Genomic DNA, 19,184 nt, shown 5'->3' with positions numbered 1-19,184 from the left:
GCCATTTGGAGCCATTCATCCTCTCTGCAGTTTTTCTATCAATCATTGTGCTAGCACTGAGCTTTTTTAATAGATTTCTAAAGATTTTTGAAGAAAAATAGCAGATATTTAGCATTATCTAGCAAGCCATAATTCCTCTCTATTAATCATAGTGTTAGGGCTAAAAGGAGACACAAATCAAGTTTTAACAGATATTACTTGCATTTGGTTCCTAAAGAGTAATATTTCACCATCGTATTTATCATCTATTTGACAACTGCTTAATGTTTCTTTTTTTTTCTTTTTTGGTGGGGGGGGTTGTTGGGTTTGTCCTGGTTATTTGTATTTCTTATAGAAAAAAGTCTTCTGCTTTGCAAAAAAATGGTCTATTTTTCCATATAAGGAACAAAGTTCATTAGACAACAAAGTAATAAAATTGCCTCAAGTGATAAAATCTGAATATACACATAGAATACATGCATATACATATATTTTATACATATATACACACACATATACTCAATATACACATAGAAGAAATGCAATTCACCGTTTCAAGTCTCATCCTGTGACAGCTTTGGTCCAAACTGATTCTTACACACATCTACATTCAAACCTCTAGAAAATTGAAGTGGATAGCTACTCAAATGACAGATGGGAGAGAAGGTTGAGCAACAGCTAGCAGAAATGTTTAGCAGGTGTTCCAGAAGCTTTGCAAGTCTCCTGGAGAGAAGAAAGGAGGGATACAAATAGGTTTAAGGAGAAGAACTGCAGCACGTAGCACTGGTTGCTCATTGAATCCTGACCCACAGCCATTGAGAAGGGGGTGTGAGGTCTCTGGATGACAGCACAGGTAAAATACTTGGCCTTATAGATGTAACATCTGTTACTTCACATTGATTTGCGTTTCTACTTTGGGCTGTCTCTATAAAGTTGTTGGTTTTTTTTCCTCAGGCCTTGTAAAGGTGACTGGAATTTCACTGTATGTTTGTAAATGTGATCAGCCAAATGGCCCAAGATACAGAAGAGGGACATGGTTATTAGTTAAGGACTGTATAGAAATTTACAGTCTTAACACACGCATATACCTCCTTTCATATAGCCATAACTTCCTCACTTTACACAAAGACACTTCAGAGATGAGATCAGCTGAGTTTAGTACAAATTCTCCCTGCCTGCAAAGGACTGAACGTATGAGTCGCATCCTCTGCCTTTCTTCAGATGGAAATTAGAATCATGCAATCAACCAGGTTGAAAAAGCCCTTTAAGCTCATCAATTCCACCCATTCCCAGCACTGCCAAGGCCACCACTAACCCATGGCACTGAGGCCTCGTCTCCACGGTGTGTGAACACTTGCAGGGACGGTGACTCCAGCACTGCCCTGGGCAGCCTATTCCAAAACCTGAGCAGCCTCTGGGGAAGGAATTGTTCCTCAGCTCCATCTAAACCTGCCCTGGTGCAGCCTGAGGCTGTTTCCTCTTGTTCTATCGCTTGTTACCTGGGAGAAGAGACCAACCCCACCTCACTACGACCTCCTGTCAGGCAGTTCTAGAGTGTGACTGAAACTATATAGTCACAAATAATGCACATGTGCCTCACCAGAAACTCTCCATAAGACTTCCTAACATCAAGTGGCAAGTAACAAGCTTTGCTTCAGTAGCTAAAATATACGCATACCTGCATGAACTAATCAATTTACGCATACATAAGTGTGGGTATCTCTTATCTATCCAAATTAATGCACACAGACATGTATTCCAGGTCAACCTGAAACAACTTATTTACTTAGTTTTGACAAAACAGGACAGTTAAAAGCCTAAATCATCTGAAACTTCTTAGCCACAACACCAATACAAATGCATACCAGTTCTGCTATAGAATTACACTACACCCACAACAGTTCAACATCTACTTAACATGCAGTTGCAGATGCAGGTGCACTTGATCTTCTTCCCTATGCAGCCTACTTCAGTAACATCCACAATTTCAGCTGCCTTAGACAAACCTTTCAGTAGAAAACAAATTGTCTCAACTACCAACGTTTCTTGTTCACAAATAACGTTCCTTATGTTCCTATAAAGTGTTGCATTATGAAAGCACTTCTAAGCTTCAGAATGTGCTGTAAGGAAAAAGATAACTATTCTAACATCCTACACCATTATTTTATCAATACCAACCTTTTCTTACACAAACCATTAACGTAGGCAACCACTTAGACAATACTCATTGGTACATACGTAGAATTTAAGACATTTGGAAGTCCAACCTACCTCAGTAGCAAACTGCTGCAATCCACCAATATTAATCGGTCCCTCCTCAGTGGCATACAAATTGCAGCCACCAACACAGAGATCTGATGTTGGACACACCATTCCACACGTCAGGCCAAGGGGATTGTCAGAAAGGATCATTTTGGCAGCTCCATAGTAGTTCTGAAGGGGGGAAAAGGAGAGAGTGAGGGAGTGTCGCATACCAAGGAAGCAACAATTCAAGCGAAAACACGAAATACAGGTTCTGGTTAATAGAATAATATAAAAATAAGAGTATAATAAATGACACTGACATTATTTAAATGTACCAACATTAATCTGCATTACGTCAAAGAAGCTAAAAAGAAAGCAAAACTGTTGATTCTGCAAAGATAAACCTTTTTAGCTTGCAAAATCAGTTTAAAGCCTCTTCCATCTGAGGCGGCTGTAGGACTTTTAGTGCCTTAACATGTCTAGGTTTGAAACCTCCTGTGCCTGCATTATATACTTGTAAATACTTTCTCTATTTCTAGGTCAATTGGGCAGTAGCTCAGTTGTAACCCTTGCTGGAGATCTGACCAACAGGTGCCACTTAGAGCATCAGTTCTTTATGACACAGAGAATGAAAAGCTTATTTCACACATCTGTGCACACCACCTCTGCAGATAGTCCTGTCCTTCACACCAGATCAGTAGTGCCAATTGTTCAGACCCATGATGGAAAGAGGAGAAAGCTTCTTATGTACCAACCTGTCGGTACTACACCACTGAACTCTCTTCCTCAAGTACATACTGATCAGGGCAAACCCTGATCTTCCTGTTTCCCTAAACAGTAAACCAGGGAACTGACTGAAGAAGTTACGTACAATTCATAACTTCAGTCATGTTCAATATTCAGTGCACATCTTCAGCAAAGGAACAATTTCCTGATATATGACAGCTGGGAAGATTCCTTTCCACAATAAAAACCTAAGAAACGGGCATCAGCAAGTTCCCAGCATCCGATGCCGTGAGAAAACAACCCCTGGCTGGCTTTTGGGTTTAGACTGGATAATTCTCTTAAGAGGGAGCATCAGAGAAGTGAACTGAAGTTTCGTTTAGAGGGGTGCAACTACTGATGGCTGCTCTGAATATACATTACATTGACATTCATGACATCATGGTGGAATTGAAGCAAAACGTTTACATCCTATCCTTGCTGTTGTAGACTCAATACAGAATTTTACTCCATGTAGACTCTAGATCTTCATTTTAAGCCCCACCAAGGGAAGCCCATGAAGCTGGTTAATGCCAGAGTTTCCTTTAAGGGCCAGGAGACAACTCAGTACACAGCACATAGCTGAGGTGCCACAGAAAAGCAAGAATCCAGTTATGAATCAAAAGAGCAGCATCAAGATCTGACAATACAACCAACAATGAGTAACAAGGCTTTGCATTGGAACGTTCAATTCACTAAAGATGGACTAGAAGACAGAGAATGAAACTCACTGAAGTTAAACCCGATGCTACAGACACAGCCTAGAGATTCCCAACATAATGCCAGCGTTTAAGAGATGTATCTGTAGAGGTAAGTGGACCTTTTGCTTACAGATACTGGTCAACTCCACAGCATGAGCCCCTGTCCATCACCTGGGTGTACCTGCATGGAATTTTCCTAGGCACTGTCAAAATCCATAGGCAAACCCTTTACACAACTCTTGCGGGCGAACTTTCAACTATTTTGCCTGTGGTGTCTGCTAAGGTACTTTATCATCCCCAAATCTAATTTAATCCAATATAAAGGAGGATTACTTAAAAAGAAATTGTATGTATTGGCAAATATTTTTGCCCTTCCAGATGAATGACGCTGTTTCGATATACCACAGCTTGTCAAAGCTGCTAAAAACAGCCAGTAAAGCCATTGTAAGCTCAGTTGAGCAGCAAAACATAGAAGTCCAGCTATACGGTAGACGTCCCTGACACACAGCCATGCAGACAGCAGAGGTGACAGTCAATGCAGGAGAACTGCAACTTTCTGAAGCAGCACTCGGAGACCAGCCCAGAGACCCTGCAGCATCTTAAGTGGCACTAGATGTCTGTTCCCCAGGCGATTCCACCTGACCATTCCTTTTTTTCCACTGCAAAGGAACAATTACAAACTAGTAGGGGGAATTTTTTTCTCCCTAACTCAAAGGCAAAATGGTTCCCAAAGAATTCCCATTCAGGATGATATTTCACTACATATGAGAGTTAGATTTTTCCTTTATCCTCAACTCCAGTTCAATGGAAACACCTACAGCAACGTGCATTTCCAGTTAAGTAACTTCATTAAGGATTTTCTACATTTTTAGGTTTTGTAATTAAAATCAATATATAAAGCTGTTAAATATTCCTTCTTAAGCTTAATACTATTCCATCTCTGCAAAGTATGTTCTCACACTTGAGCTGTGCCACTACAGGCAGCATCAACACAGCTGATGCATTTAACTCAACCCAAACTCTGAGCTCAGCTATGCTATGGAAAGACAGAGTAGCTTCAGAGTGACTTCAGAGAGATGGGGCAAGGGGCAGTGTGAGTACAGGACTGAAATCATGGCTTATTGAAGAAAACCTGCCTCAGAACATCGTGCCAGAGTTCTGTAAGGAAGAGACTGGGACTGAAGTCCTAACAGGACTCAATGAACTCTTAACTGGGGGGAAATAGGATGGAGTACATGCAGGTGGGGTCAAGATTTGGGAAGTTTTGAGATGTTATGGTCATGATTTGACCACAAATAGTGGCAGTGCAAAAGAAAAAGAGGAATCATTCCAGTCCTCTTCCAGTGAGAGCACCACAAGCTGTACATATACAGTACATATTACTGTGATAAATATGAAGACATTAGGTAAACTGTATCAAAGAGTATGTATCATCTAGTCTTAACACTTCAAATAAGTTTTAATGATAAAATAAAAGACAGTCCCACCTGAAGCCCAAAGTGTTCCACTCATGTTTGGGAGCAGCAGGGCAAGTCTTTTGCACTGCTTCACTAGTGTGCTCCAACTGTGCTAAAGTGGACACCTCTAAAGATGCAAAGGAAGCTCAGCTTCAGTGATGATTTGTTTTTCCTGTCTGCCAAAAAAAAGTCTCCCTGTGTCAATTTTACTACTGGTGAACTTAGAACCATAGAATCCCAGACTGGTTTTGGTTGGAAGGGGACTTCAGCTCATCCAGTTCCAACCCACTACCATGGGCAGAGATACCTTCCACCAGACCAGCTTGCTCCAAGACCCTGTGTCCAACCTGGCCTTGAACACTGCCAGGGATGGGGCAGCCACAGCTTCTCTGGGCACCCTGTGCCAGCGCCTCAGCACCCTCACAGGGAAGAGCTTCTGCCTTAGATCTAACCTGAACTTCCCGTTTCACTTTGAACCCATCACCCCTTGTCCTGTCACTACAGTCCCTGATGAGGAGTCCCTCCCCAGCATCCTTGTATCCCCCTTCAGACACTGGAAGCTGCTCTGAGGTCTCCACGCAGCTTCTCTTCTCCAGGCTGAACAGCCCCAGTGTTCTCAGCCTGTCTCCATATGGGAGGTGCTCCAGCCCCTGATCATCCTTTGCACTTGCTTTGCACTTGCTTTGGCTTCCTTTGCACTTGCTCCAACAGCTCCATGTCCAGCATGGAGACAACCAGAACTGCACACAGCACAATGTCCATGAGAAAGGATCAGAATTAAAGGGAGACTGGCTCCTTTAAAATGACCAAGTTACTTCAGGGCATAGCATGATGCAAACTGCCTTAACACTTTGGAGTCATGTTTTTAGATGCTGAACTAATAAGATGACTCAGTGAGCTGGTTTCTTACAGATGTCACAGAGGAGGCAAGTCTAAAAACTAGAATGTTTCCGAATCTTTTAATGAGGTTAATGTCTGCCTCTGCCTTTGTTCATAGAATCCTTTCTCCTGTGCACTTCCATAGAAATAAATGAATTTAACTGGATAGGATGTTCTGTGGTTTCCTACATCAAAATGTCAATAAATACTACACTGCTAACACAGGGAACAAAAACAAGCCTTAAACAGATATCAATATTCAGTGGAAGCCAGGCAGAAGAGGATCTCCACATGTATCATTTGGAAGCATTATATAATTTGCATGCAAATGAGACTGGTTTTTAGTTGGAAAAAACCCTATTAAAACACACAGGATCAATACTGAGAGACCAGAAGCAATTGCATTCACTATCGGGAAATGCTCATAGCATCTTTTTGTTCAATTCAATTCAAGAGCTGTTTACATAAATTCATTATGCATCAGGGTGTTCTGATATTGCCGTTTTTCTCCCAAAACAATGAAGAATATGCATTATGATGCTTTCTGTAATAAGAATGAACACACTGACTCCCATCAGGATTTTGGGAACAGAGTGAAGACTTTCAGAGGAAAGAAGAAAAAAAGCTGTAATTCCCTTTTCATCCAGGTTTAGTTTAAGAAAAGGGAGATGCAGCAAAAAACCACAGGGAAATATCACCATCTCCTATCCCCGCTCATGTTCTGCGATGGCTTTAAGACTCCTCAAGATAGATTGGATCGAAATACTTCCACATAGCAAAGAGCCACTATTTAAAGTACATTGTTATATAAGAAGCATTTTTCACACTGACACACACCAGTTCAAATAGTACAAGAAACGCCCCCAAGTCTGTCACCACCCCCCCCAATACCTCCCAAAGAAGAAGGAACACAACAGAACGGCAACTTCTCCCAATCATACATATTCTGTATTATAATGCTGATGAGTTTTAATCAATCCCGAAATCTTGCACATCCTTTGACTCGTGTCATCGGAACGGGGCTGTAATTTCACACAGTGTCACTATCTTTCTATGAGGAAGAACGGAAGGAATATCTTGTACTGTCATTTTGTCCTTTGTAGTCTAGAATGTGAGAGATTCCTTAATTGACATAGTGTCATCGCAAAAGTCTATTCTACATAATTACACGATGGCAACTGAAACCAGCTGTCAGCCATTCCATTACACTAAGTACAAACAGACATCTCAAGAAAAGTCACTGTTTCGAGTGCATCAATTTAACACCATTACTACTTTTTCCTTGAAAATGTGGGGCTTTTGTATTTAGTGACCTGGAATATACAAAGATGAACAGAGAAAGCGGAATAAAATAGCCCTTTCCCAAAGCCGGGGCCTCAGAGGAGTACTTAAAGATTGATTGTGATGCATATGTAGATATAATTATTCCCAATCATAGAGCAGCTTTCTGACTTCCACAATCCTTCACTGTATTAACAGGATCCCACTTACAGCGTTTTACATATGAACTGTGACTCATGAGTTTCTACAGCCTTTGCAATGGCATAGAGATGTCCTTTGTTAATTTACTCAGAGTTCTCCTGGCACAGAAAAGCCATCATTCTGCTCCTCTCACCTGTCAGAATCCTCTCCACCTTTTTCCCTTCTCCTTCACTTTATTTTCCCTTAATGATCCCGCAGCTTTTTGTCTCCTGCCTTCCTTTTCCACACTCTTTTCTTTCTTTCCCATTTCCAGCATATTACCACAAACACTTTTACCTTTACTCCCTCAATCTCCTAAACATCGGATTGACCCCTAGCCTTTGGTATCCATCTATATCTTCCTCCCTTGAAGAAATCAATTTCTTTCCTGAAAACCCCACACATTTCCTTTGGGTTTATTGAAACTTAAGCCTGAAATCTGAAAATCTACTTGCGATTCATAACTTTCCCTGACATTCATTTCTCTTTCCATTTCCCTCCCAGCATTCTGCATAGTCCAGGGACAACCTTTTACCCAGAGGGCAGCATGGCTTTGTTGGTCTGGGGATTTGGGGTTATCTTGGGAGGGGTTGGTTGTTGTTTTGGGGTTTCTTAATGCTGGTCACCAGAAGGCTTACATGTACCTATAAAATCTGCTAGAAAACGGTTGCTGTGTCAGTTCAGACCAGTTTGCCTTTATCATTAAGGGATTTGGGAGAAGATGGTCTTTCAGAACAAGGAGGAAGCTGTCAGGAATCGTCGTAATCCTCAAGACTTGAGATAAAAATGTGAGAACAGAGAATTCCAGCAACAAAGTGTGATTTCTGAGTACTGATACCACAAAAGCTACCTCTGCACCCCTAATTCTTCATTATTGACTCAGACTATCAAGGCTGAGTCACTCGCTCTTTATGCCTGTGCCATGTCATATAACTTCATATCCCCATGTCTGAACTGCACCAACAAGCTGTTTTTCAATGCAACTACTCAAACATAAAGGTGTCTGATCACAAACTCCAAGTCCCACTGAACGACAGAAAGGCAGAGCTGCTGCTTGCTGATGGGCGGCATCCTCTGGCACACACTTCTACTCACAAGAGGTAAGCTGGACAAGCCGCAAGTGTTCAGGATAGGAGTTGCTTCTGGAAAGCTCAAGGATTGTCTGCTGTTGCAGGATTTGCTTGTGCCGGTCTAAAGGGTGACGGGTGCTGGAAGTCCATTTACCAAGTCCTTTTTGCTTTGACATATCAATACAGGGAAAAAGAGGACATAAAATCCTAAACTCACTCCTGGTGCTCACTCAGGGCTAGAACAAAACTTGCCTCTGCAGCAGCTGAACGCTTGCTATTCTTAGTGGGTTTTCCTTTTTAAAGAAAGAAATAACTAAGGTGGCACTTGTGCACTGTAAAACAAAGAACACACACTCTGCAAGGAGGAGGCTGTATTTAAAGAGAGGGCAGCTGGAAGTCAGAATACTTCTTTGGTGCCATGGTGATGTTTAGAAACAAAAGAAGTGATGCGCGCATGGTGAATTTGAAGTCTGGCCTCTGAGAGACACAACTGCAAGAAGAAACACTGATTGGAAAGCCACAATAGAATAGATTGTACCTTTATAAAGTGGAGTTGTAATCCAGTTTGTATGGAGAAAAGAGGATGGAAGCTGTGGCCTAAACTCCACTGTGTCACAGCAGCAAGCACAATACAGCATAAGTGACATCCTTCTTCTCAAAGAGGCTCGAGGCTCATTGAGTCTGGCAATTCAATTACCCTCTCAACCCAGAAACAACCCCTCCTCCCCTGTCTTCTACTCCTGAGCTCAGGTCTAACTGACAGAACAGCCACAACAGCTACATTGTACATGGCCTGTAAATATCTAAAAAGCCTCAGGCTTAAGAGAACAAGAATCCCTGACCTTTTAAGATTGCTGGAGCAGTTTGCCAACAAAACAAACTACGAACAATGGAGCTCTTAAATACCTGACAAAGTAATTCATTTGCAGTAGCTGCTGTCTAAATACTCTGTATTAATAATGAATCGTGTTTAAATGAATACCTGCATGCAATCCTGCTCACTGCTTACACAGGGATGAGGACCAGGGATACATTGAACTGTATCCCTCCCAAACAAGTAGAAAGGTAACCTGGTGAAGGGAGTTTCTTGAGTGATGAAGACAGCTTCAGAAGCAGGACAGGGACTTCAATAAGTGTAGAAAGTATACCCCAATTACCTACCTCAAATACCTGAACGTTCTATATTTCACCTATTCCTTTTGTCTCGAAGCTGCCGGATATATCAATGAGATTTTGGATTAAAAATGAAAGTTTATTTACACGCTGAAACCAGACGAAACTGTACTTATCCATTTGAAATGCATTTTCAATATGCAAAATATCCTTGATCGTGTGAAGTAAATACTTTTATGACATTAACACAAAACTATTCAGCAAGCAGATTGCTGCATGATACCTGACTGATTCTGTCAATAAAAGTTTAGGCGGAAATGCATTAAAAAGTGAAAAATTCCTTCTTGGTTCCATTAAAAACCTATCAAATTAGGAGTTTTAGTGCGCTTGTCTTGTTTTCTATCTGCTCTAAAAGTGTATGGTGCAGGAAGCCCAGGCACCACAGTGACAGCGCAAGAGGGGAGAGGACGCTGCAGGAGCAGCCATGGTCGTGACTTCAGGTTTCTTCTCTCAGCTATCACCTTCTATCTATGGCTTGCTTGGCACAAAACAGGAGTTTCAAAGTGTAGTAGTGTAAAAACAGTAGCACACACCGATACCTGGAAAAAGAAATCCTATTCCTAAGGGAAACCAGAAGAATTGACAGTTATTTGTGAGGAAGGATGGAGATTTATTTCCCTAAGAAGCTGCTTGGTACATGAATTGCAGAAGGCACAGCCACGGACATGGAGGCCACAGATTCACAGGACTTGATTCTCAGCCCATGACTTCAGCTCTTTGATAAGCATAGGATCACAAAATGGTTTGGGTTGGATGGACCTTCAAAGTTCATCCAGTCCAACCCCTGCAATGAGCAGGGACACCTTCAACCAGATCACGCTGCCCAGAACCACATCTATCCTGGCCTTGAGTGTCTCCAGGGATAGCGCATCTCAACGTGTTTGGTTGTGTGGTTTCCTCGCTTTTAGGTTTTGGATTTGGGGTTTTGGGGGGGTTGTGTTGGTTTTCTGTTTGGTTGTTTAAGTCAGCACTATAGCTCTTGCAGAGGAATCCTTCCACAACCAGGTTATATTGGATTTCTTCCAACAGGATAAGGAGAGAAAGCAATGGGCAAGCCGATGTAAACTCACACTTGGAAATGGAATTCACAGAAGGATGCAATTTCCCATCCTAACATCCTGGCTAGCAGAAATCAAGTACCTGACTTATTAAAGCTTCCTGCATGTGGATGCTTCCTGCTGTCTAAGCAATTATCAGGCATCAACAGGAGGTAAAAGCAGTTACCAAAACTGCTGTATACCTTTCATACAAACTAGTTTCAGAGTGGATACAGTAGCTATGGATAGACACGGATAGGGTCCAAAAAGAAAGGCTGGAGACATGTTTCAGTAATCTAAGATACTCCATTTTTTCCATAAAGACTATTCAGCCTCTCGAGGGAATAGCAGTACACTGCTGATGCTTTTTTAAAGCAGGATTTCCTGACAAAGCAGCAAGTGATCAGGTTACCTGCTCAGGGCAAAACCCTGACATCTGTAACTTCCAAGATGATTTAATATCATCAAACAGCCCAAACTCTGTAAGGCTGGTCACTGACCATCTGACAGCTTAAATCTGGGCTTATTAAGACCTAGTTCTTCTGACATCCTCTGTGGCACTCTTAAGCCCATCTTCCCTGCTTCCTTATTAACAGTTTTTGTTACAATAAACAGTTTTGTTACAACATCACCCTATCGTACTCCAAGAAACACATAACTCATTTCTTACTAAGAAAATACCATCCTGCTAAAATACTTGCATAAAATTTGCTTTAGGTTTCCTAAACAAGCTACAGCACAATGATGAGATGGAGACAGGCAGTTTCGTTACTGCCTTGTCCCTTCTCTCTTCTGTTTGCCTGCTTCATGAACCCTGAAGAGGTAATAAGCAGCAACACAACACAGAGTATAGTATGGTTGCAAACAGATACATACATTCAGGCAAACAAATACTGCATAATACCAATTACTGCAAACCATATCAACACACAGTTAATGTTCTAATTGATACATGTACCTTAATATCTCCTCTTATCCTAATGTTTCTTGTTAAGGTGCAGAATTTACCAGTGTCTTCTCTTCTCATACTACAACACACTGTGTAGTAAAAGCAATGTGGCTGTTAACTTGCACACGGCAGTGCTGCTGTTGCCCACTTCACTCGTGCTTTACCTGTGTTGGCCCTTTCAGCTGCATCTAAATGAGACACGTTAGAGCATAAAATGCAGCCAGAAAAACCTCTATAGTACCCCCAGTAGATTACGAGTCTAATTGGACTTCTCCAGACAAATAAATCACATGGCACCTAATGATGGGAAGCACATTTTAAAAGGTATGAGGCAGTCAATACCTACTCATCTTTAGGCTACCCAAGGCAGCCTAATTAATCTTGTCACATCAGCTTTGATGTCATCCTTGTTTCTAGTTCTAACTGTAAAAAGTCAACTGCAAATCACAAATCCAAATAATGTCTTTATGTTTTGAAGATTTCGTGATGATTACAGTATAACAGCCTATTAAGAAAGGAAAAGGTACAGGACCTCCAAAGAGGGGTTCTGTTTATTCCTGTTGTATTGTATTAATAGTCTGAGTGAGGGACTACATTTGCACTCATCAGAGCCTTCTTACTATAAACTGCAGGAAAACATTCCTTGAGACAACCACCTTCATGCCAAACTGCTGCCCAAAGCAAATTCAAACTATCATCACTTCATAAAAAAAAAAACAAAACCAAAAAGCTTTTCAACTGTAACTCCTCAGGTAGTAGCAAGGTTCAATAATTACATTGCAATGCTCAGGGGTTTGGAATATCATTGCGTTTGAAAAGCATCAAACCCCTAAACATCATTGGAAAGTGACCTCATCTGCTCTATCCACTATCTGTCCAGGCCAAACCAATTAAACCAGAACTAAAACCAATTAAAAACTGATCAACTTTAAAGCATCTGTTGTAAAAACTGTTTAAGACTTCGTAAAGAGAAACCTTGAAATGCAATCTCAGTAACAGGACTGCTGCTACCTGCTTCCACGTTCCAAGCCTGATGTTACCTTGTTCGCAATACTTGTGATGAATGACTTGATGTCCAGATTAGTTGGGCAACTCTTCTGACAGGGGGCATCTGCACACTTCAAGCATCTACAGGAATAAAGGAAAACATGTCAAGGAGATGTGGAACACAAACGCTGCCAATAAGGTTTTTGAGTTAGCATGGTAGAAGATAAGCCACAAAGGAATAATAGAGAGCATTTTCATTAAATTTCTATTTAATGAAACCTCAAAATTAAAACATGATCATTACTGACTTGCATTCAACACTGACTGGTTACGTTCTGTTGACTCCATTTTACAAAGGCAGGCAGTGGGATGCAGTTACAGACATATGGACTACAGATGTCCCAGTATTAGGAAACAATGCCTAATTACATAGAAATCACTTTTCCCCTGGCATCCAAGATTGCTCAACTTTTGACCATATCATTCCTCTATTTGAAAAACATCCATGCTGGGAACCTGTATGGACTGATGTAGTTCTGGAAGTGTCACTGTGGATTACATTCTGGAGGTTGGATAATCAGACGTACAAAAGCAGCAGTATTTCCACAGCAGAATTACTTTGTCCTGTATGTGCCAAAGACTTAGAACGCTGATGAATTTTCAAGTCACTTCTCAACCAGTTTCTTGTGATATGCTTGTGACCTCTGAAAATGATGCTACTGACATTAGGGTCAATAAGACTATTGAAGATTCCCAATGGAAATCCCCAAAATCCTCTTCTTGTCATCCCTAATGACAAAACCGAACTGTATATTAAAACACAGTAAGTAGCAAGGAATTATTAGCTGTTCCTGCTTAGTCATCCATGAGGACAGAATCACAGAATCAACCAGGCTGTGAAAGACCTTTAAGATCATCAAGTCCAACCAGCACCCCAGCGCTGCAAGGCCACCACTAATCCATGGCACTAACAGCGGCATACATAGTGATGTACCGCTCTGGTTGCTTGCACAAGTCCCGTCTAAGAATTAAGCTCTCAGGGTATTCTATGCAATCTGCAGTAAGGAAATGCAACAATGAATTAAAAAACAAAGGTAAAAGTCAGCCTAAAAAGTAAAATGGTTTTCTACTAAACACAAAGGTACTTGTGCACACGTTCAGTTTTACATATAGAATCCCAGACAGGTTTGGGTCAGAAGGGACCTTAAGATCATCCAGTTCCAACCCCCTGCCATGGACAGGGATACCTCACACTAGACCACGTCACCCAAAGCTCTGTCCAACCTGGCCTTGAACACTGCCAGGGATGGAGCATTCAATCACATCAATATCTATCACAGGTCACATGCCACACTGCCATTATCTTGGAACTCATTCAGTTATCCCAGATGCTCTTTCAAGATCATTTCTTTATCAGACAGAATTCATGTAAATTCATTGTGGGGTTTACAATCTATGGAAAAGGAAAGAAAACCTGGGTTTTATGTATTATCTGAGCACAACTACTGAAGTTCCACTAGTCCACCTTTAGGAGTGGTACTTGTTACTGGAACTGGGTACTTTCAGCCATAGAACATCTGCAAGAGACCTGTGGCCTACATGCACAAGGAAATGACAAGCATATTAAAAGGAATGAAATGCTTCAAATACCCGCAGTGAAAAACTGGCCTCATTGTCAGTCACAGACACTGCTTTTGGTTTGCTTTGGGGATATTTTGGTTGGGTTTTTTTCAGTTAAGAGTGAAATAAAGAGAAGACCAAGCCAGTTAAGTAAAAGATTAGTCTTTCACCTTCCTATTCATTATCATCTGCCTGGGTACTGAAGCACCATGGAACCAGCAAAATGTGAAGGCACTTGGGAGAGGCTGTTTGGATTCTCTCACTGAACTAGTAGTGTGATGGGGAAAAGATCTCAGGGATATGTTTAAAGCAAAAAAGGTCTCGGAGGCTGCAAAAGCTAAGAAATCTGATAAAGCCAAGTCCAGGTCCAACACCAGAGCAGGTTACTAGTTCTAGTAGCCAGATGTCAGAGGACTCTGGCATAAGAATCATAGAATCATAGAATAGTTAGGGTTGGAAAGGACCTTAAGATCGTCAAGTTCCAAACCCCTGCCATGGGCACGGACACCTCACACTAAACCATGTCACCCAAGGCTCTGTCCAACCTGGCCTTGAACACTGCCAGGGATGGAGCATTCACAACCTCCCTGGGCGACCCATTCCAGTGCCTCACCACCCTAACAGGAAAGAATTTCCTCTTTATATCCAATCTAAACTTCCCCTGTTTAAGTTTGAACCCATTACCGCTTGTCCTGTCACTACAGTCCCTAATGAAGGGTCCATCCCCAGCATCCCTATAGCCCCCCTTCACATACTGGAAGGCTGCTATGAGGTCTCCATGCAGCCTTCTCTTCTCCAGGCTGAACAGGCCCAACTTTCTCAGCCTCTCTTCATGCGGGAGGTGCTCCAGTCCCCTCATCATCCTCGTTGTCCTCCTCTGGACTTGTTCCAACAGTTCCATGTCCTTTTTATGTTGAGGACACCAGAACTACACACAATACTCCAGGTGAGGTCTCACGAGAGCAGAGTAGAGGGGCAGGATCACCTTCTTCGACCTGCTGGTCACGCTTCTTTTGATGCAGCCCAGAATATGGTTGGCTTTCTGGGCTGCGAGCACACACTGAAGCCAGCTCATGTTCATTTTCTCATTGACCAGCACCCCCAAGTCCTTCTCCACCGGGCTGCTCTGAATCTCTTCCCTGCCCAACCTGTAGCTGTGCCTTGCATTGCTCTGACCCAGCTGTAGGACCTTGCACTTGGCATGGTTAAACTTCATGAGGCTGGCATCAGCCCACCTCACAAGCGTGTCAAGGTCCCTCTGGATGGCATTCCTTCCCTCCAGCGTATCAACCGAACCACACAGCTTGGTGTCATCAGCAAACTTGCTGAGGGCACACTCAATCCCACTGTCCATGTCAGCAACAAAGATGTTGAACAAGACCGGTCCCAGCACCGATCCCTGAGGGACACCACTTGTTACTGGAAGAGCGCATTAAGTTTAGCTGTGACTTCAATATACCTTAAATATACGCTGCCCAGCACTACCCACTGACAGACCCATGCTCTGAATGCCTTAACAAGCAAAACCAGGCCAGTGGGGACCTCAGAGGGTTGATGTGGCCAGAGCAGTGTGTCAAGAGGTCTTAGCATTCTAAGCAGACTGAAAGGCAGCAAAGTTTTAGTACTAGAAGCTGGAGAAGAAGGAGATACACTAGACAAAATAAAAAAGTATGAGGGCTTGGATGATCATTTTGCCTAGTAGGCAGTAAGGAAAGAAGAGGCATGGTATAAAAAAGGCAACAATCCCATTTCGACTTTTTGATCTTCACTCTCCTGAACATAGTTCCCTTTAAAATACAACAGTCCTGCGCCCAAGACCAAAAGAATGGCATTTCACATCAAAAGCATTTATGTCGATTATATAGAGAATAATGTCATGTCAAAAATGACTAGGATGGCACCTAGCAGCATAAGGCTGCATGGAGACCTCAGAGCAGCTTCCAGTGTCTGAAGGGGGATACAAGGATGCTGGAGAGGGACTCTTCATCAGGGACTGTAGCTACATGATAAGGGGTGATGGGTTCACACTGAAATGGGAAGTTCAGGTTAGATCTAAGGCAGAAGCTCTTCCCTGTGAGGGTGCTGAGGCGCTGGCACAGGGTGCCCAGAGAAGCTGTGGCTGCCCCATCCCTGGCAGCGTTCAAGGCCAGGTTGGACACAGGGACTTGGAGCAACCTGCTCTAGTGGAAGGTGTCCCTGCCCATGGCAGGGGTTGGAGATGGATGAGCTGAAGGTCCTTTCCAACTCAAACCAGTCTGACTGTACATTCTATGACAAGCAGTGCACACATTCCCCATTGTGGCTAACAAGCATCTTCAGCACATTATTTTTCTTTGGATTTTTGAGCTGTTTCCACAAGTAACAGCTGTTGGAAATGTCAGCTACTGGGGGGGGTGGTGGTGGTGGTGGTAACACAAACTGGAACGTGAGTTTTGGGGAGGAGGGAAGGGTGCCATGAATATGCCAGGCCAGACTTTCTCTTATAATAATACCATCTTCTGCTTCTCTGAGCACTCTGCAGACTAAAGTGCACCAGCCTGCCATTAATCCCACTTATCACCCTGACAGCTCAGTAATTACACTCCCGCTCTAGCTAGGTACTGTAAGGTACTGTAGTCCTAATAAAACATCAAGCACTGTGCGGAATGCATGCTGGTGAGGTGTTTTATTAAACTTGGGGGGTTGATCATCAAGTGACATTAGTGTTGACCTACTTTCCTATCTGACAATAAATTATCCTTTGACTGTACCATAATAGATATTACAGAGTACATTTACTGTACCGAGGAGCAAGGGTATGGCATTTTAGTGAACTAGGCACAAGAAAAAAAGCATAAATAAAAATAGGAGAATCACCCACCACAAAGTTATTACGTAAATTGCTGCAAGGGATTGATCCTTTCAAAAATCACAGCAAAATATCATGCTGATGAGAATGCACCAACAATTACCACAAGCTTCAATTCCACATGTATGTCCCCATGTGAAGAAAACCCACATATCCCATATGAAGAAACAGTTAACTATTACACTCCTTTCCTTTTTCTGGAAGTGTATTCCCACCCTGTGAATTCCCACTCTGTTATTCTACAAGGTTCTTCCACTACTTCGCTTTTAGCTCAAGGTAACGTGAACAACAAGGTAGAAACTGAGATTCCATTTCTCTCCTTCACCAAATTGCAATGAAGAGCTCCATAATCATGATTTCCTACAGCAAAAGGCAAAATAAACACCCCACCCCCTCCCAAAATAAAACCACAAAACCCACCCACAGAAATTAAACATCCATGGTTTTAAGTGGTCTTATTATTCTGGGCTGCAAAAATACACAAAGCATCAGACAAAGCCAGACCTATGCTAATCTTAGCATATATAGTGCAGCATGTCTTAGTAAAAATATAGGAGAGAATCCTTCCAACACCCCATTACCATTTTTTCCCCTATTTGTTCATGGAACAGCATCTACTTCAGAAACATGGAGCCTGGATGTTGTATGTTAAAAGATGCGATTCACAATATTCACTTCACATGCATATTGATTTCCATGTAAAAGGCAACACCAGAATCTGCACTGCTAAACCCCAAACTCAAGGAACTCAAAGGAATGCTGTTTTCCATTCTGGAAGCACTTAGCTGTTACTTCAACCCAGTCTCATAGTGAAATGGTAAATTAAGTTAGCTATAAACCCCCTACCAATGCTATGCAACTATAGCATATTTATATAAATATTTATGCAAATATTATAATTTGGCATCACTTTAGAGACATGCCTGTGACTATGTAATGACAGAAAATCATGTTTCCCACACATCCAAGCTCAAAATTTACATCTTTTACCCAACAGTGTTAAATTATACATATGTATCCCCAGTGAACTTCAAATCTTTAACTTCTTCTGTTTCAATGTTGCAAAACTCAAGTTATTTATTCAGGTGATCCTGCTTGTAAATCTCTCTCAGGCACACAATAATGCGAGCAAATGATGCTTATGCAGTAGCCCAACGTTATCAGCTATCTGGGTTATACCTATCCATTTTGTCAGGGCAAAATAAACACCTAAAGCCATTCACAAACACAAACCCAGTCACAATCGACCTCCACTAGCTTGGGTACTAATAAAACCCAACCCCAACACAAAAAAAAAAACACCAACTACCACCAAAACCCACTCCGCAACACAGAAAGCAGCAGATGACGAACATCCAAGATGACAAAAGGAAAAGGCACTTCAGAAGTGGTGATTTTTGTTTCCTAATGGAATGAAAAAAAGGAAAAATGGAATAGCCAAATAAAAGTTGCAAATTTCTGGAACACACAGTACCCGTTGGGATACAAGATGCAAGAAGTCATGAGGTATATCTGTGCATAAAAAGGAACAGTAAGCAAATGAGGAAAAGAAAGGATAAAAAAAGCAGCAAGTTTCACCACCAAGATCTTTCCCTTAGGAAAAAATGATACCAGAAACCAGTTCTCTCATGTACACAGGAGTAAGGGAAGCTATAAGCTAAGGACTAATCTTCAAGTAATAGTTTTCATTGTTTCACTGTGTTTTATCCTAAAGTATCTTATATCCTAAAGTATCCTAAAGTATTACCATGTTTTATCCTAAAGTTAAAACATCTGACCTCCAGACAGTCTAAATTCTAGGTCTAGAACACCTCTTCCCATGTTTTTGCTTTTAAACAAAGAGGGGACATTTAGTTCTATCATTACCTAAACCTGCAGTGAAGGATTGTCTACCTGGCAATAATATTACCTGAAGTGCAATCAAATGTGTGCTGGAAGGCCAGGTGTGAAAAAGATCATCTGGAGGAATATTTGACAACAGATTGCTGCTGATAACCTATCAAATTCTCATCCATCA

The 19,184-nt window shown here is 41.8% G+C and overlaps 1 protein-coding gene across 2 annotated transcripts in view; it reads right to left on the bottom strand.

Annotated features, from left to right (window-relative positions):
• DPYD (dihydropyrimidine dehydrogenase) overlaps positions 1-19,184 on the bottom strand; it is a 346,394-nt gene that overhangs the window by 235,659 nt on the left and 91,551 nt on the right. For both annotated transcript variants that reach the window (XM_061461954.1, XM_061461963.1), the window contains exons 4-5: positions 12,753-12,840; positions 2,251-2,412 (exon numbers count right to left, since the gene is read on the bottom strand). In XM_061461954.1, coding sequence (XP_061317938.1) covers positions 2,251-2,412; positions 12,753-12,840 — 250 coding nt within the window. The remainder of the gene's footprint in view (positions 1-2,250; positions 2,413-12,752; positions 12,841-19,184) is intronic.

The sequence above is a fragment of the Pezoporus flaviventris genome, unplaced genomic scaffold (assembly GCF_033815535.1).
Source record: "Pezoporus flaviventris isolate CSIRO_AGI_PZ_B2104156 unplaced genomic scaffold, CSIRO_AGI_Pfla_v1 ptg000001l, whole genome shotgun sequence".
Classification (NCBI taxonomy): Eukaryota; Metazoa; Chordata; class Aves; order Psittaciformes; family Psittacidae; genus Pezoporus; species Pezoporus flaviventris.
This window is presented reverse-complemented; position numbering and strand designations above follow the sequence as displayed.